This window comes from Oenanthe melanoleuca, chromosome 2 (genome assembly GCF_029582105.1).
Source record: "Oenanthe melanoleuca isolate GR-GAL-2019-014 chromosome 2, OMel1.0, whole genome shotgun sequence".
Taxonomy (NCBI): Eukaryota; Metazoa; Chordata; class Aves; order Passeriformes; family Muscicapidae; genus Oenanthe; species Oenanthe melanoleuca.
In genome coordinates this window covers 117994914-118018345 of record NC_079335.1, presented here as the reverse complement: position 1 = coordinate 118018345, position 23432 = coordinate 117994914, and the positions used below count along the sequence as shown (strand labels likewise).

The following is a 23432-nucleotide window of genomic DNA, read 5'->3' as shown; positions in this document are numbered from 1 at the left end:
CAGCACCAAAAAGATTAGGCATGGTGCTAGATTGCTGGGATTTGTCACTGGGACTTTAAATTTCATATCATATTGGTGTTCTGATCATTAAATATACTTCCTGCACTTAAATAACTGTTAGGTATGTCTGAACAAGGTCTGCACTGTAGTAAAGCAGCAGCTCTAATCCAACTGAGGTTCAGAAGCTTAAAGACTATTCCAGAAATTGTAAATTTAGCAAAAATGAACTTCTAGAAATTTTTTGCAGCTCTCAGAGGTGCAGAATAGTTAGTAGTTACCACATGTTAGCAACCTGGAACAAGTAATCTACAAAACTATAATTTGAACAAAAAACCCCATAACCTACCACAATAAACCACCAACCAATCTACCAACAAAACCCACAAACCAGCTAACAAACAAAACAACCCACAAAAATCGTCTTTATCCTGTTTTTTTTCTTCTACCTCGACTGAAAGCTGCCAATTCTAAATAAACAGATATAAAGAATGTTTTATTTGCTGGGTAATAATGCTTATAAAACTTTTGGGGAGACATACCAAGAATAAAGGAAGAACTTGAGAACACCAGTATTTTGGGTCCCTTCCAACTCAGCATACTCAGAGATTCTGTGATTAGCATGAGGTATAATTAGGTGGGCAAAGTGTAAGAATCAAGAGATTTTTTCATCTGGATTTTCAAGCAGTCAGTTATTGCAGTGGCTGTAATATGCTTGTAGGCTGTCCCTGAATGGAAACCTTTTGAGCTGCAACCTCTCTTTTAACAACCTTCACATGACAAACATTGTATTTTATTCTTTTGAATCTTATTTTCCTGAGACTGAAGCATCTAGTTCAGGAAGGACATTCAGACCTGCTGTCTGATTTTAGTTTTAACTGAAAAAAGCTGTCAACAAAGTTACAGCACATTAGAGAAAGGTGAGTGACTCCCAGTGGCTAAAAAAGAAACACCATCATTACTCATACTCTTCACCAGATCCAAATATAATAAAAAGGAAAGCCACTCTTTTGGAAAGCACTTGCTACTATAGCAGGTAAACCCCAAGGGGAACGTTGGGGTGGAGGAATGGAGCAGTGGCAAGGATGTTATTTGAATGTTGCTTTTTGAAATGTGGGCATCAACTTTTCAGGGGTTTTTTCTAGACATCTCTCAGTCCAAGGGCAATACAGTTCATTTCTCCTCTGGAGATGAGGAAAGTATCAAGGAACCTCGTGAGTGCAGTTTGAGCTTGTATTGGTGTTTGCATATATAAAATTATCTATCTATCTATCTATCTATCTATCTATCTATCTATCTATCTATCTATCACTACAGTCTCTGCTTTTAGTAAAAGAGCATGTTGATGAATCCACAAATACAGTCCAGACAGATGCTATGTACTCATCTCTGCATCTGTACAAAGAGATGATGCACAGCAGGCCAACAAAACCTAAATCTAAATCAACCAAATCTAAAGTCTACACTACATGTTCAAATGTAGCCCTAACTATTTAGCAACTATTTGAACACAAATAATTCTGATCTTGCACTACAGAATACCATGTAAAGCAGGTGCTACTATTACTGCAGGCACTACACAAGACATCTAGTGGGACCCATAGCAGAAGCCTGGATCAGGAACTGACTTCAGTAATGCCATTTTTAAAGGCTATTCCAGTGGCTCAAGGGGAAACTAAGAATGTTTATCAATGTCCAGCTTGTAAAAGCTAAAGCAGGAGAACAACCTATGTTTCAAGATGAAAATCGAGATGTTAGGTAAAGGGGTCTAGCAGGATTAACTTTACTCCTGGCAGTTTCATACTAAGGTTTCAATAAAATGTGCTGCTTTCTCAATCTGCCTGATAGGAAAAGGAGATAAGGATTTTTCAGAGGCAGCTGGAGCTAGGAGATTTGTCTCACAAAACCCACAATTCTTAATGTAGCACTTATGTGGTCTGTGTTGTTATTTCCTCATCCGTCAATGTTGTGTTCATGTGTTTCTTCACATAATGATTATTGATCTCCAAGCACCATTACACCTGCTATGGGAAAGTAAATGGGAAACATCAGCATCAGGGTGTAGTTTGAATCACAAAATACTCCTCATTAGATCAGTCTTTATTCTCTCTACATAAAATGAAATGTGTATCTTACACAAATTTTAACATACTTTAACATGCAATACAAATATGTTGCATTTAAACAAAGTTGTTTGAAAGCCTGGTTGTACAAATGAAAAAATATCTAAGTGTGAGCTGTAAATAAAAAAAAAATTATCCTGAACTCTGATATAGACCAGTTAAAACAGTTGGGTAGATGCTTCAGGCAGCAGGCACACTACACAAAAACTATTGGTGAGAAGTTTTGTTGGTTTTTTTACTGGGATATTTTAAAACTTTTTTTTTTTTTTTTTATACTCCTTAATTTCATGTTTTGGTGAATAATTGCACTTTGGAATAAAATTTTCAAAAAACATCCTCCCACTGGTCGATTGCATCAGCTTTGGCTGGAATATAATGGCATTCAATGAAAGTACCTTTTCCTTCTTTGCAAGGACAAGTTCTGTAAACTACAGGTGGTGGAACAGGTTCAGAAAGCAGAGCTGGAAAAATGGATCTTTATGGTTGAGCTGGTAGACAAGGGTGTTTTGTTTCTTTGAAGACGGGATGCTTTGAAGGTAGTTGTTAAACACCCGTTCTGCAAACCTGCACAATTATATAAATAAAAATATTGCTCATTTTGACCAAGCTCTCCATCATGTGGCTGTGTAGCTCTATTAAAAATTAACCACTCAAGGTTCAAGAGTGCCATTTCACTTAACATATAGGTCTGTGCATGTAGATTTCTCTACCAAAACATTTTCCTGAGAGACCTTTTGCATAAGACCATATCAATCAAAAAGTTCCCAATACAGAAATGAATATGCTATACACTACAATTCAATTTTATATAAAGCATAGTAATAAACCTCTGAAGTCAAACTGTTAACATAATAACCAGTTGCAGGCACTCCTTGAGTTCAGTGTTCTCAACTGTCATCTGCCAGTTGTTTTTGTAAACTAGAAGATAAGAGAAAACAGTGTTAGTGCCTTTCAGGAAACTCAGCTTCCCCAAAAATTTCTATTGCTGAAGATGATAACTTCCAAAACAGCACTTCTATTGCACTTCAGCCAACCAATAGGGATTTCAAAAGTCTTTCAAAATTTTAATCAAATTAGTTGTTTACACAGAAAATATACCCCACTTTAAATAAGCTGATTTCAGCCAAGGAAAAAAATCTGAAATCCAAGAAACTTCTTTTGCAGGATTTGCCCCAGAGCACAAGAAGTGAAATGTTATTTAAAGGGCAGTAACAATTTAAAAAGGAATGACCAGAGGGCAGAACTCTCACCTTTCCAGGTACTCCTTGACATTGTTGTAGCCGTAGAACTTGGCCAGGTGGATGAGCATGCCGGTGGCACAGCGCCCGTCCCGCCGGCGGCAGTAGCTGCAGTTGCACACCCCACGACAAGGAGGACAGATCCAGGCCTGCAGGGGCGTGAATGTGGGAGGGGGGGTTGAAGCAAGTTATGAAAAATGTTATATTTGCCTTCCTGTTGCTCAGAGAAACATGGGTATGGCTTCCCCACCATGTGATTGTTCAGGGCAAGGTTTTACAAGCCTCTATCAGCCAGCCAGCCAACCTTATTAACATTTCCCAAATTCTGCAGGATTAGAGAAATTATTCAGTGCTTGAATACTTCCTACTCTGAAGCCTCAGGTTCTCTGATGTGCTCAGTATTCATTTTCAAATGGACTGAAGTCATCTGTAATGCCTAACATTCGTTCCATGTTAGGCTGACAGTAGTCAACTCCCTAGAAAGAGATGGGTACCCACTGTGACAAGTTTCTTTGCCTCTCTCTGCCTGCTGGTACAGGACAATTCATGGGACTGAATTAACCAGTGAGTACATGAAGTCAGGCATCTCCAAGCTGCTCAGGAACTGCACATAAAAGCACTTGTGCTAATAGAGCAGCCACTGCCACACTGGGCCAGCACATCAGAGCTATTAGTAAGTATTACAGATCTGCTCTTGGCAAAAAAAGTTTTAACACCATGTTACCATGGGCATATTCTTAACATCACAGATTACTAACAAAACTCTATTCCTTACACTTTCATTTCAGGCTCAAGAATGATACTTACTGGATCAAGCAGAGCTGACTTCACATCTTCACCGTATCGATTTCGAAGACACGGTCCACAGAACTGCCCCCTCACTCCTCCACAGCCCTGGTTGCGACAGATTGTCTTTGTATCAGTCGTCTTCTGTCTGCACTGGTGGCAAGTACTACCCTAAAGGTGGAAAGGAAGAGAAAAACATTTGTATGAAGCACATCTTAAATGCCCTTTGATGAGCTTTCCTAATAATAATAAGCACAAACTTCAAACCAAAGTCAAATTGAGCAATGAAGAGCAAGTTCTGTTACTATGATAAATCATATAATAATGCTAGGAATTTTAGAGATTTTACAGTGCCAAGTTTCAGTTGCATTGGAAGTCTCAAATTACATGAGCCTCATTATCGCAGCTCTGGTTCTTTCTTCTCTCAATGGAAAATAATTTCTCAATGGAAAACAATTTCTCAATGGAAAACTATTGAGAAAATGATCTTGTGGCTCATCCCTGCCAATACCATGAAGCATGACATACAGAGTAAGATGATCTTTATGATAATTAATAATAGCCAAGTCCAGTGAAAGCAAGGAAGGAGGACTACACTACACAACCTGTACAGAAATGTCATTTCCAGGTGTACAAAGAACAGCATTGGATCACTATTATTTAATGGTACAACACATTTTTATTAGTGAGACAAAAAGGATGCCAACTCTCACCAGTGGCAAGTAATAGCTACAGCAAACTTAACTTAAAAGCTCTGTGGCACAAAAACACTGTTCAAGGGCAAAAAGCCAGTGGGAAGTATCAACCACCACAGCCAAGCCCAGAGAAATCTGGCAAAGTTTTCAAAGCTGTACTTGCGTGACATAATGATGAGCCTCAGGAAAGGACACCTTTTAGCAAACACCACTGAAATAGTGAGAGACTTATCATTTCAAGCACACAGATACACTGAAGAATATGGCAACCACTTACTAGAACTTTGTCATAGATTTTGTCTCTAACAGTGATTGCAATGTTGTCCAAGTCCTCCTCAGTTATGTCTTCTACCGGACGATGAGACGAATACTTTGATGATCTCCTTCTTTTGCGTACTCCACAATCCCCCTGCTAAACAAACTCATCTCAATACCTTTTGTCTGAAGTCATGAAGCCTCTGTCACCACACTTGGTGACTAATTCCTTCATTTACAATGAGTATGCATTCCACAGCTGGCAAACTACAGGCTCATAAACACTGTAAGAACAGGGAATAGTTTCCAAATCATCCCTGCCTCTTTCTCTCCCTCTCCTCCATAATATTTTCTCTACTACACCTTTTATTTGTTTGATTTAATTCCTTTCCGTCATTACTACTTCTATTTGCACAAATCCCTAACATATTTTACTGCTAACTTTCCTCTGCATTTCCTGTCCTCCTCCACTATAACTCTTCATACTCCATTTCTTTCCTCTCAAAATTAGGAACTGTGATCATCTGCCTTCCCATGCTTTCCTCCTTCTAGTTGCTTTCTCCAATGACAATCTCTAATGTCCTGCAAAAAAAACCTCTACTGAAGTTTTAGGTTAGTCCTGCCATACCCAGCCTTTTCTTATTAACCTGTTATTAACCTCTACCCACGATTAAGTGATTTTTTTTTTTCCTTCTAAATATCATTCTCTTTGTCCCCTATTCATGAATAAATCTCATCTGATTCTTAGCCTTCCCCATACCTGTCTCTGAAGATCTCATTTGTCCTTCACTCTAGATTAGTTCCATTCTGTCCAAAACAGTCACTTACCAGCCCAGTTCTCATTTGGTGCTACTCCTCTCCTTCTAATAGCCAAATTCCCTCTATAATGTTTTAACTATACCCAGCTCTTGTTCCTACAAGCAGAACTGGGATTCTGCCTGTAAGGATTCAAACTTGAAAGGTCTTTCTCATAAGGGCTATACGGAAAATACAAGCAAAACCACCATAAGTTAGAGGAGGTAAAAAACAGATTTTTAAAAATAGGAAAGAGTAAAACCTGCAACTTTTCAATTACTAGCCTGTATATTAGCAGTTTGCTGGTGCAGATTCCCTTAATTCATTTTCAGTTCAGCCATATAACTCATATCTTCCCTCTGCTATTTCCAGAGAAGGATTTTTGATTTTTTTTTTTTTCCTGAATCTGGTAACAGAGAAGATTTGCTTTGCCACCTCCACCACCCTACTGCCTTGCCACTCCAAGGCCTTGTACATTACAGGCTCTAGTAATTTTCAGATGAAGAATTGTTAGCAGGGCCCACTTAACAGGTGACAGATGAGACAGAAAGGCCTGGAGATAACTTCTGTAGTTAATCCCAATCAAAGATTTTCAATAACTTTGTGTAGGATGTGACGTCTGGTCTAAGTGCTGTCCAACAATTTAAATGTTTCCTAGCTCCTGACTACTGGGGATATCAAAATCTGACAAATACCACACTGAGTCTCTTCAAGAGGTTTTGCTGTCTGTAGCTACGGATGTGTTCTGCGAATTTGACAGCCGACATAGTAAATTTTTCCAAGGCAAATTTTTCTGGCGGACGAGCATTTCTGGTTGGGTTCATCCGACGTGTTATCTGGCCTTCAGAAAATGCCCTCCTTGGGGTTTTCTTCTGCTTCTACAAAGAGAAGAAAATTCCAGTAACTGTCTTTTCAGTTATGTTTGTAGTGTTAAACACTAGAAACAACCTGAAAATATCTGTACCACACTTGTACTGTCATGAATTGATCTACTGTTCTCCTACTCCTTATTTGTTAAGCCAAACTCCACCAAATATACTCCCTATACAATATACGTTTTTGCTACTTTTAAAACATCATCCCTTCATGCCAAATTCCATTTCAATTAACATTACAGGACTCTACCAAAGGCATGGCCCTTCAAGGTTTCCTCAATCTTTTCAGTTTATAATATACATGGAAAAATGCTACTCTACAGAGAACAAGGGGTTGGCACTCCTCTGCTTAAAGCTCATAAAAGTCAATTGAAATAACTACTCTGTCATTTCTGTTTGTGTTGAATGGTTCAACTTCATGAGCATAGCTCTATTGGGAAGCGAGGATTTTAGAAGAAAAGCCTACAAGAGGAAAATTAACAGGATCTGAACCCAAAGGAAAGCAACTACTCTTCCTTATTTCCAAATACACAGACTTCTGTCTAAGATCTCAACAGTATTTCTGGAGCAAAAATAGTAAAGTAGATCTTATCTTGGTCTTTGTGTTTCTTCATAAATTATCTTATAAAATTCCATTTCCTCACATAATCTCTGGCACTTCCCGACCAATAGCAAATCTATACAAATTAAGTGACCAAACCCAAAGGAAACCAGAAAAAAACTTGTTTAAAAAGTTTCTAGTGAAACATATTAATCCTAAGTCTAGCAAAAATTACTGTCACCACCAACCAGTACTGGGAACTTACTGAAGGAGTCGAGCTGGGTGTTTTCACTGGGAACAGGTCTGGTATGGAATTCAGTTCTGCCAGCAGCTGGGCAAGCTAGAAACAAGTGATGTCACACTGAAAAACTCACTGCAATTCACAAAAAAAGCAACACCACCTACCATCCATTCTTCACATGCACTTCAATTTATAGCTAAACATGTGCAAGGAACCTTAAACAAAGTGGGGCTTACAAAAGGGGTTCATTTACTCTGCCATGAGGAAAAACTCTGCCAACAATACAAACTTCATAGCTCCCACTAATTCTTACTGAGAATTAGAACTAGCCAGATTTACATAGTATCTTGTCAAAACAGCACCAAAGGAGAGCATTATACCATGGTAACGATTGATAATGAGAAATTAAGTTCATATGATAGGATGGAGAAAAGAGAGACAGGGAGCCAAAAGACAGTAAGATGTTCCCAGTGAGCTTTTACTGACTGTAGATGCATCTGTGTTCTTTGCTGAGGAGCTCAACGTCCCCTTAAGCAGTGCAGACACTGGGTACACATTCATCATGAAGTCAGAGAGCAACTAAGCCCCACTGGCAGTTCCCCCAATGCATGCATGTTCTCATCATGTATGGCATCAGAAGTACTTCAGTAGGATGATGATTTCCTGCACCATGTACAAGATGCCTTGGAGGTACATTTCCACAGAAGCAGTGGCTGATAGGTACAAAAAAAACACTGACCTGTTCTGGAATTCCAGAAGAATGAGGCTAACTCCTGAAAAGCCAGTGGTAGTGGGGATGAGCCAAGCTGCTAGCTCTCTGAGACTGCCACAGCCATCAAGAGATTAAAAGCTGAATACAGTATTTCTCAGTAAATACTTCAGTGTGGCATTTATTAAGAGCTATTAAAAGCCATTACAGTACTGCTCCTAGGATGCCAGTGAATTTCACAGTGGTTGAACTGCAAGGAAGAGTGTAAGGTGAGAAGGACCAAGCAGCTGCAAGACCAACACAACAGCAGTGGGGACACAAGACAGAAGTGCAGGTACAAAGCTGAAGCAAGTTTTTACACAGGAGCTGCAGGCCCACACCAAGAGGGATTGTTTGATCCCCGAGACTGCTTGGAAGCTGCAACTTTCCCTGAAACACAGTAAAACTGAAGGAGCTACTACAGACTGAACACCAGTTTGGATTACATAGCAGCATGATAATTAAAGACAGCTGGTGGCATAGAGGAAAAAACATTAGGAAATGATCAGTTGCTCTTTTTGGCACCTACACACACATACACACATGTCCAGCAGTTATACAGTCAAGCACTACTGTAAAAATCACGTCCCACACAACTGAAAAATTACATTTATCATCCTCAGCAATTTTCAGCTGACTTTCCAATCAGTAACTGCAACAGATCTGTCACACACAAACAAAAAGTAGAAACATTATTATGCAAAAAATACCATAAACCACCTAGAAGGACTAGCTGGTTTTCTGACATGTTCTGAAGACTCCAAGACTTGGTCATTTGTAACTTTGTTCATATCCACATTAAAAGTTCTTAGTTCTACTCTGATTTTAAACTTGACCAGGCTAGTCCCTACTTGAGGTTATTTTAGGGATAAAACTCTGAGTGCTGAGTGTCCTCTAGAGTTTTCCCAGGTAGAAAAATTTACAATAAGATTTTCCCAAAGTTCCAGCACAGCACCAGCAGGGATCCTAAAATTCAAGTATGCTAAAACTAAGTAATTGGATGTAAATGGCAGAGAACAAAATCCTGCTCTTAAGTCTTACCATGGCTTTATTTTCTTTAATATTTATGGCTCTCTTAAGCAGTGCACTAGAACTTTCCTCCTGTGTTTCTTTAATGTCTTCTTCAGACTCTGAAGCAGAGCCCTCTACTTTGTCCAACCGCTTGAGGTTTATTTCTTTTGAAGCAGGTGTGAGGGATTCACTGTCCTTTAGAGGTAAATCAGACAAAACCTGTTCAGGCACTTTTTTCTCAGATGACTTCCTGGTGGGAAACTGTAAAGCAACACGAAGGCCAAAACTTCTTCTCTTGGGAGAAACCTTCTTCACCTCTTCCTCCTCTTCTTTCTCATTATCCAGCAAATTATCACATTCTTCATCACTCAAGTCTGTCTTCACCATCTAGAGGCAGGAAAAATCCCATGTTACATTATTGGCTCTGACATAAGAGAGGTCATTTTTAAATCACTAGTTCTAGACAGCAGTCTTTTCACCCAAAGGCACCACCATAATTTCACCTTAATTTACATCTTTTTACAAGTTCACAGTATGCAACTTCTGCCTGTGCAGAGATCAACAAAACATCAACATACTAGTATTGTCTGGGATACAGACATGGCTATCTCCAGAAGAACAATCTTGCCCAGTACAATCTACAACCTAATATGTAATGCTCCATTAAATAAAGCAGTCCTTCTCTTTCAAGGCAACACGTTTCAATGCAGCATGAAAAAAGACCACCATGGTATTTCATAAAAATTCCTACAAGAACATGAGGTTTACACAAAAGAGACAGAAAAAAAAAAAGAAGTCAACATATCCATTCACATGTAGGTGTGACTGCCTTTACCAGAACCTCTTTCTTGTTCACATGCACCTCGTTTGAAGCGAAGCCCTCAAACACTTCTGTTTCAGAGTCGGTGTCCTCGGTGAAAATCCTCCGCAGCTCGTCAGTGAGGTACCTGGACTGAAACTGGAGCCCCTGAAAAACACCACTCAGAACTGTGAGAGACAGGCAGATCCTGAGTATTCACACAGCCACCACAAACAGGTTTTACGGGTCAGAGAGTGCCAACTACATGGCACACTCTGACAGCACTTTGCAGGCAAAGCCTGTCAAAAGAAACATATAACAAGGAGACAACATTCAGAGTTTCAGTATTGAGTTATTTTAACTTTGCAAGAGTTTTTTTCTTCATTTTGAGGATAGGGCTTTAATTGAGCTGCTTCTTGTGGGGGAAACTTTCTCCTTCACCTCTTCCCTTCTTCATTACTGCCCAATAAAAATAAACTATCAGTTTTCTTGAATGTAAATTATCATGCTGTTTTATGTATTTTCTTCTGGATAAAAAAAAAACAGGTCTTGAATAGAAGAAAATATAAATGAGAGATGGGGTCTACTCCTCATGCTGTCACACCATCACTGATACCAAAACAAATGGTCAGAGCTTTGAACAGCCTGACTATCCCCCCCACCTTTCAACTTCTTAACTCTCTGTTTTTTTGGTGCAGTTCATCAGTCACATGTGTTCTAGGGTAGACAGCCCCTCAATTACAGCCTATAGACCAGTAAAAAGAAGTAAAAAGATCTCATTAAAACACATATATAAAGAATGATATGTATATTACATCCCTATTAAACACAGGGCTTTTACTAAATAGAAAGGTATTTCCATACTTCCAACAAGAACTAGTAAAAAACCATTTAGTCAACTTGTTCCTGTTAATCTCTTGAAAAACTTGCTCCTGGTAGGAATATAATCCATGCTCACATCATACCTGCCTCTTGAAACTCAGCATCATATAAGTTTGTTTCCCCAGTTTTCCTCTGTTACTTCTTCCTCCCACACAAGAAACATAAATTACATTTAATACAATGCATTTGCTAAATATCTTCATTCTTCCTTTCAACTCCCTCCCTTCCCTGACTTTAATTACACATTTCTTTAAGATAATATCTGGTGGAAAAAAGATACAATAGACAAGTGGAAAAACTTAGGGTGGAATGGGAGGGGGGAGCCACTGCATATGCTGTTTCTTTACACTTAAACATGTACAAATTATTATGGGTAATTGTAATGAGTTTTCTATGAGGAAAATTACTTTATTCTTTTGTTGATAGCTGCAGTGCAGCTGCTTGAGAAAGGAACAAACACAATAGGGAAGTTACTTTAAAGTTAAATTGCATTTCTTGGAGAAAACTGAAGTTTTTATGTATTCTGTGTTTCTATGAAATTTCAAATGAAGGTTGTTGGGAGTAAATATTCTATTTGTTAGCTAAAGTAACTAAAAATAACACACCTAGATAACACACAGATGCACTTCATATATGAAGAACAGTCTACACCAGGTAAAATACACATCAGGGATCCCTATTGTGGGAGAAATTGCGGGAACTTGGCAGAAGTGCAGAGATTATCTGAGCAGGACTGCAGAAAGCCCTGAGGAAAAGCAGGCACACAGAGGTCACTACTTGTTAACTCATTTATCTCAGCATCCAAGGGAATGCCTGATGGACTAATAGCCCATTTACCACCCAAGGTAGCAGGGCAGCTACCTTGCCTCCTTTCTCAAGAGCTGGTGAATTTTTCTGAACTTCCCATCATTTTGCCCTTTGCACCAAAACCTTTTTGTTTACTGCACAGTGGGCTTTTGCAGCAATAGTGGTGTTTGGCATCATGAACACAAGATGCTCATCCTGATGCAGGGCCCTGATGTGCAAGGACTGCAGATTATGCTGCAGTTGGATGGATCTCAGGGTATTTTTATTGTACCATTTAGTGGTAAGGAAATTAAATTCAATACAGATCAAGATTTAAAATAATTCTCATCCCAAGGGAAACACAGGAATGGTAAGGAAGGCTGCAGTGCCAGCTGTAAATCTGGAACAAGTCTCTCTGGGATTCTCAGCAATGCATCTTAAACTAACAGTACCTTCCACAGCATTTTTCATCAGAGGATTTAAAAATGCTTTGCAGAAGAGATCATTATCATAAACTCTATTGCACAAGCTGGGAAATCAAAAGAGATAAAAGTGCAGTCAGGTGCCTGCAGCCTCCAAGCAGGCACAAGCAGAAGGCTTCCCCTCCACCACCACCATCTCTCCCACTGACCCTTCTTGATGCTCCCCACATAAATACAAATGCAAGAGCAAGCTACCTCCTGAAAACCTCCTGGTGTTCTGAAGTTGCCAGTACTGCTGTCTAGCAACAAGATTACAAACCAATGCAGAGTCCAGTATGTTTAATTACATTTTAGACATTATCTTTCTCCATAGCACAGACTGTGGCTCTACCCCCCAAAGGGTTTCTGCACTCTCCAGGGGTCACCCACCTAAGTGGGTGCAAACTTGTACAAGCCTTATTCTGTCTCTTTCTTTGGCTAACACTAACCATCTTCCTTGTCATCAGCACCTCTTAACCAGGTGCTGACCTGATGGACTAGGAAAATAAAAGAAAAAAAATTCAGTTATTAATGAAACAGAGGGACCTTTGCAAGAGCACAAATGACAAAGGTATCTTATAACACAATAGCCCATGGCTATCAAGCATATAATTATGTTTCTAGATGACTAAGAACTAAATTTTTTACCACCCAAGACAGCACACCAGTTCTATTCTTTTTTGCGAATACAGATGGTATCTCCAGCTACCAAATCAGAAAACAAAAAATCATTGTGCTCATCCAAGCCACTTCATCATCAAGAGAGCAAAGAACCAGCAAATTGCACTACTGTGCAGGAGCTGATGGTTTCTCTGTGTTACCAGTATTAAAACACAATTTTAGTGCAGAGACAGCACAGAGATTTTTCAGGAAGAAATACTTTGATGTCTACATACTAACATGTATTTGCACTGCCTTATGAATCCAACAACATCTTTCCAGGATGGTAATTCCCTTTTTTCCTGTTTGCTACACTATTTCACTTCACCTTCCAATGAAACACAATTTCTTTTCTATATTATGAAGGAGTTTTCAAAAGCAACCACTAACAGGATAAAGGATACTAAATACTAAATTTGTTTACATTTGTGTTTAATATGGGGACCACAAATTACGGGTTAAGGTGAGAGGTATAATTCACAGAGTTTTGACACAGGCTCAGATATTACTGCATCCCAAGAGCATTACTGGACTATGGCAGTCTGTTCCTACCTCTTTTCCAGACTCCAGGGAATCAAAACTAGCAGACTTGCTCTCTGATAAGAAGTTCTGTTTGGAAGTATCATCTTGGAATCCTGGAAAATCTTCAGTGTCACTGGGGGCATTAAAAATGGTGGCCACATCCTTGGGTACCTGTTTCTGATTCAAAACAAGACAGAAAGTATGAGTCACACACACCAACTTAACAAGAAAATTCCAGTTGGCAATAGTACAACTTATTTTTATATTCCTATGCAAGTACAAGTCTGTAGCACAAAATATGCTATGTGTAAATTGCTCTTTCAGAGCAATGATGGCTCAGAAGTGAGGAACACAATTTATAACGAAGTACAAAGAAACCTGACCTTTAGATCTCACAGTACCACTACGGATTTTAGCAGACACTTTGCTAACTCCAAAAATAAAACCAATGCAACTCGTTCTCCTTGGTTAGTACCATCACAGAGCTTCTCCTGTGATACTTGGTAAGAGAGTGAAAATGTGCTCACCAAGAACACTCCTCCTTTGCTAGAAGCCCATGATGTGGCCCACCAGGACAGGAGGAAGCACAGCCAAGGGCAGGCAGCAACCTTCCTGAGGTGACCAAGGTCACAGCTTCAGAGTTCAAGAAGTCCAGTCCCAGCCCAGGAGACTCATAACACCACATCCAACCATTCCACTGGGCCACACTTCACAGCAAACACTTTGGATAAGGCTCTGCATGTACCAGGATAGTTAGGAAGCCTTCAGATAGCTCCCATGTGGGCTGCTTTAGGATCTGGTGTGTGTAAGGATGGGATGAACAGATCAAGCCTTAAAAACCAAGGAAGAAAGCATTTTGCCAAATTTCAGAACACATTTTTACACATCCCAGTATCACCTGCAAAACCATTCTGCTAGTCACACAAATGCTCTGGGAGAAAAGTGTCTGCATTCCTCACCAGCATCCAGACACTAGTCTCCTACATCCCCTGGACCACATATACACCTCACACACACCACTCTAACATGAAACAAGCCTCCCTGCTGTTTGCTAAAGCCACACTCTCAATAACTCTCAGGAACATGAGATCAGTGACTGCCTGGTCAGAGGCAAATCCCTCATCTGAAAGTGCTGTTTTCCTGTCCTTAATATTCACCAGTACATCTCAGATATGAGGCTCAGAAGCAAGAGTGCAGACTGCCCTCTTCCACTGTCACAGAAAACCAAGGTTGCTGATACAGGGCATATAATGATTTTTTTTTTTTTTTTAAGTTAACTTGTGGCAAGGCAAGTGATCCAAAGGAGGCTCATTCTCCAGAAGTAATGCTGTTGAAGAAGTTCCACTTCCATTAAAAGAGCAAGCAGTACCTTCACCAAAGCAATGGTCTCTGAAATAAGCTACAGTAAAGGGTGAACCTAATTTTATTGTTCTGCTCTTACAAAGCTGATGCAGGCTGATAAAAAACCAACTTGTTGCTGGAGCAAGAGATAAATTCACCTCTGAAAAACTGACCCTCTCAGGCCTATAATGGCCTGATCCAAAGCACGGTTGCTGAAGTCATGCTGTTCATATCCAAACCTCTTTTGATATTCCCTCACTCCCACCTCCTACAGTGAACATCCAAAATCCACTTTTGTCACTGTGACAGAATTCACTCAGTACAGAGCAGTGTTAAAAATGAAACATTAGGCATTTTAATGGAAAAACATACAAGGAGCTGAGAGCCTCGCTGCTATAAAAAATTCCTCCAGGAACCACTGCATTAGTTCTTGTGCTAATGTACAGCTAAGTTAGCCACTGATGTGATTACTGTTGTTGCCTTTAGGAGCTGGAACAGAGGTCACACAGAGTTAGGGGAAATAAATAGGTATTTATTGAAAGGCCTTCAAAGGCCACACCCTGGCAGCAACAGTGCCACAGCGTGGCCCCTGCCCTGCCCGAGTGGCTCCAAGGTGGATGCAAAAGAGAGCTTGGTCACATGATTTTACATTTTTATAAACTGCAGTCCATTTACATACAGGAGTCAACCATCCAATTAATAGTCTCAAATTGTAAGGTGTCCTCCTCCTCTTCTCCTGGCTGGCCTGCCCTACTCTTCTCACGTTGTTTATACTTTGGGCCTGCAGTCTGAAGAAACTGTCCTGGAGTCCATAGCTGGTATCAGGCTGTTTCACCTTTATCACCCTAAAGCACAACGGAAAGCATACCCAAGCAGAACAGAAAACTTGGATCTTAAGGCATCACTGTATGCCTGATTTCTTCTTCTTCATCTATTGCTTCTGCATCTGCACCAGAGGAGTCATTATGAGGCTGTAATTACTGATTTTGAACAATAAAAAAATTGTTTCCCAGTAGGAGACTTAATTTTTTTGCATTCCTAAATTCTAAGGTACTGGTACTGATTTAAGTAACTTACTGCAGAGCTTCAAGGATTTTTAGTTTGTGACTTGCTCCCCATAGTCTGACTACCAAAAATCTCAGTTTGGTCTCTAATGAGTCCCTGTTTTACCAGAAGGGCTTACGTTAATAACAGACAACACCTGACTTGCACAAGGTGGACATACTCCAGAAGTTTAGAAACTGAACCCTCATGATGACTCTTGATTAGCAACACTACTTCTGCACCTGAAATTGTAAGCCAAATTTATTTCCAAGAAAAGTCCACTGACATAAAAGACAAGCTTGCAGCAAACATCTCTGTCATGATGGCTTCATTCACTGTCTTTTATTGTGTAGTCTTGGAAGCCACAGACATTTCCATCTTCAACTTCCAATTAAAATACATTCTGAAATACATTTACTATCAGCATCAGAGCCTAGGATTTCAACTCTTGCCAACAAATTATTATACACCAAGAAAAAAAATACATATTTATCTAAACAGAAATGTCAAAATGCAATCTATTCAAAATAACTGTAAAACACAGGCACTCCAGGAGAGGATCTTCTGCCATTAAATCCCTAAAAAAGTAATGAAGGCAGGGATGTGATGAACATTACAAGCCTGCTCAGGGAAAATATTTCAACATGAATAGACCACAATGGATTGTTGAAATGCTGAAGGTGTGAGAAATACTGTCTTTTAAAGACACCTGTTACAAAAGGCTAAATACCAAAAGTCTAGCAAAACCTGGAAATAAATCACAGCTGCTGAAAAAGTCAGTCTTATTTCTGGTAAGAAATTTTATATCTATTGAACTCATTTATTTTTGCACATAAAACACATTTAGTTGTTTAAAATCCCTACAAGGTACTATTCAAAAGCATCAGCAAACCTTCCCTGCTACAGATAGCACACAATCCAACAACTGCCAGTGTAACAAATCCTATGTTTCTCCAGAAGTAGCCCAAAGCTCAAGACATCCACCTATCTCAGGTTTTCCTTCTCTAAATTAGACAAAACACCACCAGTATACCCAGGAGCATACTTAGATGTGTTGGGGTGCATGGGGATCCTATTCCCAAAAAACCAGGGGCAAGCAGCTTGCATGTGCCTGTGGAGGCTGGCAGGTCTGTCACCAAGGGCAGAGGTAGAGGTGTCAGAACTCTTTCAGTCACATATGCTATTGAAAAGTAAAGCACCCAAAGTCCCCAGCAGACACAAGAACATTTTTCCAAGCACTACCCCCATGAATTCTACCTTGTTAGGCAAGGAAAAAAAGAAAAACCTGAGGTGAGCTGTTTTGCTATCCATAATAACAGGAAGAATTTTCATGTTTCAATTGAAAAAGCAAAATTCAATTGACATCAAAGCCAGAAAAGTTGCAACTTGCCCTGTAGGCTGTGACAACACTTGCCTGCATGCAAACCCGTGGATTTGGTGGGAAGCATGATATTTCTACAACACTACCTACCTTATTTAATTTTTTAAAGAGTTATTTGCACACATCACTTTCCCTGCCAGTTGTCACACTAGCACATTCTTCTCCAACAGTGATGTATCAGCAGAATCTACAGCATGAGAAAGCAGGGCTAGATGTAATTCTCTATTTTTGCTCCTACCATGGGGGAAAAAAATCATTTGGGCTGTGCTCCCTTAATTCAATGTATGGGCATTCCTACTCAAAGCAGAGGACAGACAAGTTCAGTCACATTCAAACTCAGTAAAACTGAAATAACCAAAGTTTAATCCCAAGCAGATACTCACACAAACCAAACCTGTGCAATGTCACACTTTCACCACATGCTCAAAACCTCTTGACTTGTCCCTGGTTGAGTCCAGAAGCCAGCCTAAGGCATGCCACCCAAGGGTTACAGGCATTTGGCTCCTGCCTCAAAGGAACAAGGAACAGGGAAGCACTCCAAGGTTGACAATTGTGGGCAGCACTACAAGAATAGAGGGGCCCAGCCAGAATGTCAGTAGGTGCCAGACCAATAAACCAGAACTATTCAGAAGTCAAGATCCTGTTTTTTCCACTGGAGTCATAAAGGAAAACAGCACTCTAAAAGCTTAACTTTAAGCATTGTACAAATGTGTGAAAGCACAGAGATGCAAAACCCCATACTGCACTGCAAAACAATCACACAGACTGGATGCATGGTCAAAAAGACCATGTCAGCTACACAATCAACCTGAGACTTGTGGGCATCAACAAAATCTAGGAAGGCAAGGAAGGCCACAGATAATCTCCAGAATTTCTCAACATCATTAAAGCACAAGAAGCTGAAATCCCCTAGACAGGGAAGTGTTCCTGCATAAGCAGCAGGAGATTGAAAGGCAAGTGAGTGTTCTGAAAGAAGGAACAACTGATAGAATGAGCAGCCATCTCCCACTTTTATGATCTTTGCAGGAATAACTTGATTCTAAAGTGAAGACAGATTATGCATGAGCCTTTAATCTGTCACAGCAATAACTCCTGGGACTTGGAGGGTACCCCTCAAAAGGTTCTGGCAATTTTCACACCAGTAAACTTATCGCTCCATGACATTTTGGTAAATTCTGCTATTTTTAAAACAGCCCAACAGTTTCTATATTACCTTATTTAGACTGATAATATGCTAATGCCCATAAAGCTACTTTATCCTAAAATAAGGAATGCCCAAGTATCATAATCACATGGCATGTCATTTAAAATGTCACCTTCCACAGGCAGTACCTTCATAAAAGGTATTTTCCAATCTTCAAAAATGTTGGTAGTACTGTGAATATCAGCATGCCAGCGTATGAACTCAACCCAAACACTGTCAACTACTACTATTTCTTCCTTTGTACCACCTAATCTCTCAGCAATCCAAACAGTTGTAACAACTATTTCTGAATTAATTCTGCATAATTCAAGAGCATCCATTTCATCTGTGGTGATGCCTAATTACTGTCCAAGTCCCAGCATTCCAAGGAAAACATTTTTGAACAATACCACCGGTATGGGATGCACCCTCACTTTGTGCCTGGACTGCTCGAGTCTAGGATTTGAGTTCAGGCCTTCTGGGTGCACTTTGTCACAGCCAGCACTCCTGTAACAAGCTCTGTGTACAGAAACTGCTGTGCCAGGACCTGGGAAATCAGACCCCAGGACAGGAAATGGAACTGCAGGTCTTGCAACTCAGAACAGTTTTGTAGTGCTGACTTCTTCAGCAATCATTGTCAAATTGAGACGTACTCACGAACCAATCTGCCCATCACCAGTGATGAACCAAGACTTCAGAGGCAATAAAACCTTCGCCACCACATCCTTCTGTCCCAGCCAGGACTGAACTCACTGCCCACCAATGCAGCACAAAGACAAGGCAGAGCCAGCAGAAGGCTGTGCTCAGACAAAAACAAACTCCTGTGAGAAACAGGAAAGCACCAAGACCAGACCATATCCTTCTCCCCTTTGCGGAGCCTTGAAAGAAACACCATGTGCAGAAAGGGAACTAGTAAATGGTAGGAGTCTTGTGTTACAGCACTAGAGGTGAGAATCAAGTGCCATTTGTGTATATTGCCAAACAGGGCTCTCCCAAACTGTTTTATAGTGCCCTTATCTTCACACTGCAATACAGGGCCTGAGGTCACACAGAGGTGAAAGGTTTACAAAGTCTCTGAGGACAGAGGTTCTAATAAATATTCCAGTGGCTCTATTACACTCCAGTCCCACAGAAATCCCTGTAAAACTCTAACTTTCCATTAGCAAGAGCTGAATGAGATGCTGAATTTCTCCACGCTCCTTCCCACCCCTTGGGAAGCTCACCATGACTTAAAGAATCAATTTAGACTACATATAAGGAGAATGGTAAAACACTGGAACAGGTTGTCGAGAGAGCTGGTGGATGATCCACCCCTGAAAACATCCAAGGTCAAGTTGGATGGCTCTGAGCAACTTGATCTAGTTTAAGATGGCACTACTCATTCAAGGAGGTTGACTAGATGAGGTCCCTTCCAATCCAAAGTATAGTCAGTCTATAGCCATACCACCTCCCAAGATTTGAGCCATACAATCAGCCTGATGCATCCAAGCATGTGCCACCAGGCTTGGACCAGATCACAGCCGATGGAAGCACGCCTCTCAGGCAGCTCAATCGTGTATCTGCGTTGGCATCGGGTCGTTTCAACAAGAAAAAAAAAAAACAAAACAAAACAAAACAAAACAAAACAAACAAAAAAAAACAAAAAAACCAAAAAAAAAAAAAAAAAAAAAAAAGAGAAGAAAGAATGAAAAACCACCTAAAGGTGGCCAGAATTAAAAATAAATTAATGCATTAGCTATTTCTAAAGTGGCATCCATCTCCAGGCTCGCAACTAATTAATTATCAATGATCCACTCCGTCAGCCTTTATTAGAGCCGCTGCAAGTCCCAGCACAGCTGCAGCTGCCCCACGCGGCTGCTGACCGCCTCAGGGCCGCCCCGAGGGCGGTTTCCACCCTATTCCCGGCCTTTTACCAGCGCGGAGCCGCCGCGCCACGTGGATGCTCCCGGGGGACCGCGGCCGCCGCTGCCCGCCGGCGCGCTGCGGGCGGGGCCGGAGCGGGGCCGGGGCAGCCGCCCCGCCGCTGGCGGTCACCGGCCGGCGCTGGCGGGCAGCCGCTCCGACCCCTCACGCCGCGGGCAGCGCACAAAGGCCGCCGCTGCCCCGGGAAAGCCGCGGGCCGGCTCCCTGCCCCCGCCGCCCGGCCCCGCTCCGCCGGCCCGCGGGCCGCCTCACCTCGCCGCGGGTCCCCGCCGCCGCCGCCCCCCGCCGCCGCCGCCGGCCGCGCCGCGCCATGGCCGCCCGCGCCGCCGCGGGATGAGGAGGAGGAGGAGGAAGGAGTCGGGAGGAGGGGCGCGGGGCGGTGGCGGGGTGGAGCCGGCCGGCAGCGGCGGGAAAGCGGGCGGAGGGCCTGCCTGGGGATGGGCCGGGGCGGCGCGGATGCTGCTGCGGATCCCCGGGCACCCAGCATCGCCCGTCCTTTCCTGCACGCTTCTCGCTGGGCGGCAGCTGTTCGTCTGCAAGGAGCAGGCTTTGCCTTGGGGAAATAGGCTTTCATCCTCCAAATAACTGAAAACATGTATTTACGCAATACAGGCGAGAAGTGTAAGCCTTGAAAACCTCTGGGAAAAAAAAAAAAAAGAAAAAGGGGGGTGGGGGTAGAGGTGGAGGGGAAAGAGGAGGAATACAGATTATGCCATTTTCGAAGTATAAAATAGTAAAGTCCAGCCATCAATTCAGCACTGCATGCTCACCACTAAGCCAAGTCCCCAAGTGCCACATCCATATGATTTCTGAGCACTCAGGGATGGTGATTCTACCACTTCTCTGGGTAGCCTGTTCCAATGCCTGACCACCCTTTAAGTGAAGAAACCTTCCCTGGCAGAGTCTCAGGCCATTTCCTCTTGTCCCTTGGGAGAAGAGACCGAGCACTATCTCCTTAGACCCTCCTTTCAGGCAGTTGTAGAGAATGTGTCCCCTGAGCATCTTTCCTCTGGGCTAAACACCAACTCCCTCAGCTGCCCCTCATCAGACTTGTGCTCCAGGTCTTCCACCAGACCCTTCCCCAGCTCAATTGCCCATATCTGGACATTCTCCAGCAGTTCAATGTCTTTCTTGTTGTGAGAAGTCCAAAACTGAAAACAGGACTCAGGTGTGACCTCACTAGTGCCAAGTACAGGCAGACTTTGAATGCATTCCCCAGCTTCCCAAGTCAACAGCCTTTAACTTTACTGTGAAAGTGAAATGTGAAAGTGAAATCTAAAAGTGAAAGGGAAGGGAAGCAGAACTGTTCTTTGAAACAGCAAGTCAACAGTTCAAGTTTCAAAATATCACAAATGCTGGAAAATAAGTCTAATCAGATTTAATTGTAAAAAAAAGGGAATATATCAAATTTAAAGCACTTTTCTTCCACACAAGTTCCTATTTCATCCATTTTCCACTGTGCAGCTAGTAAAATGACAAAAACAAAACCAGGCAAACTATTTTTTCTAGTTTTCTGTGAATAACCTCAATTCCTCCTCAATTAAGAGGTTTAATTTTTATTTAAAACTTAGCAACGTTTTATGTGTCCCATTTTAATCAAGGGGATTGTTATTATATTAGGTACTTTGTGTAATGTTTACCCCGTAATTCAGTGAGAAAATCTATCCTTTGAGCAGAGAGGTGCTCCCAAAGTTGTCTGATTGGGTGGGGTGGAGGTCAATGTAATGTGAAGCAGGTCCAGCAGAAATCTGTTGAGATGGTGTTTTCCTACAGCAGCTTTGGTAATAGAAGGGTATGCTTTCCAATATGCAATTATGTTAACTCCCCTGATTAGGGCACGTTTTATAAAATTCTTTCCCCTTCTCCCATCCTTGCATCTGAGTACTTCTCCCTTGAAGGGTTCCCTGAGAAGTGTTCTCTACCTTGCCAGCATGGCACCCTTACACATTCTCTGATGGGACTATTGCCAACTGTTCATCATCCATCTCAAAAGGATGGCCTCTGTAGGTGATTCAGAGGGAAAGAGATGTCTTGGGATCAGCAATGAAGTACCTCAGTGTTTGCAGTACTGTAAAATAAAAGTGTGTCTTTGCCATTCTCCTTATGGGATTTGAGAAAATAGGAGAATAATTGACTATGTCTGAACTGGGGGATATCAGTATAAGGTCTCAGGGTATGTTTCACACCCAGGTTTCTGTCTGGTGTCTTCCACAAGCCCTGTCGTCTGGGTAGCTGGAGTAGACTAGCAAGAAATTCACTTGCCGATGTAATCTGGCTGAAATAAGCCCATAATAACTACCTTTATAGTTTTTTAATTGATAAAAGCAAATCAGAGGAACCAAGTGTGTTACTCTGTAGTTTGCCTTCAAACACAAACGTGAATTGTCACTAAAAATATATTCAGATTGTTTTGACTGTTTCAGTACCTTCTGGATGACAGAGACTTAAAAGCATTATTTATTTTTTCATTTAAGGGAGCACTTCAAAATGCACTGTGCAGTCTGTCTACTATGATTGAGTTCCCAAGTCTGACTAGGTATTTTAAACACTCCACTGTAAATATTGACTTAAAATAAAAGTAAGAGAAAAGTAACATTTTTTGGAAAGTGAAGGAGAGATGAGATGAGGTTTTTCCCCTCTCTCTGAAGAGAATAGTCTCTCCATGTACCATTGCATCTGATTGTCAGTGCAACATGTGGGGACTACCCATTTAAGTACTTCCAAGCCTTTACATTCCAACCACATGGAAGGTACTTGTTAGGAGATAATGTGAGGGAAGTCGTTACATGCAAACAAAGAAGCATTTAGACAAAGCAGGCCAATTTAAACACTGGTTTGCATTGCAATATCCACTATTGAGGCACCTTCGGGTTGTCACTCAGGGTGTGGAAATAAGCTCTGGGCATGAGGTGGGGAGGAGGGAATTCAGCAGAAGATAAAATGTGGGAATTATGTATAATAGCAAAATTGAAATGCAGACTTCTTAAAATACAAAAGAATAAACATCTCTTGTGCCATATACTGAAAGGCTTGTATATTATGTGTTCCACTGCTGACCCCGGGCTTGGTTTTTTCCCTTGTTCCCAACAGTCTACGTTATGAAGCACTTCATTTGTTAAAAGCTGTCAAGATGCTATCTTGGATT

The 23432-nt window shown here is 41.3% G+C and overlaps 1 protein-coding gene across 3 annotated transcripts; it reads right to left on the bottom strand.

Annotated features, from left to right (window-relative positions):
- Positions 1 to 2079: 2079 nt before the first annotated feature.
- On the bottom strand, positions 2080 to 20648 carry CDCA7L (cell division cycle associated 7 like). 3 transcript variants are annotated; one of them, XM_056485406.1, is made up of 10 exons: positions 20540 to 20648; positions 13446 to 13592; positions 10141 to 10272; positions 9336 to 9692; positions 7571 to 7645; positions 6585 to 6767; positions 5117 to 5251; positions 4166 to 4315; positions 3371 to 3507; positions 2080 to 3038 (listed from the first exon to the last, which is right to left on the bottom strand). In XM_056485406.1, the coding sequence occupies exons 1-10, from the start codon at positions 20597 to 20599 to the stop codon at positions 3008 to 3010; spliced, it is 1407 nt and encodes a 468-aa protein (XP_056341381.1). In that variant the 5' UTR covers positions 20600 to 20648; the 3' UTR covers positions 2080 to 3007. The 3 variants fall into 3 exon arrangements, with proteins under 3 accessions (XP_056341381.1, XP_056341382.1, XP_056341383.1); XM_056485407.1 differs by having other exon boundaries at positions 5117 to 5248; XM_056485408.1 differs by having other exon boundaries at positions 10168 to 10272.
- Between the last annotated feature and the right edge of the window lie 2784 nt (positions 20649 to 23432).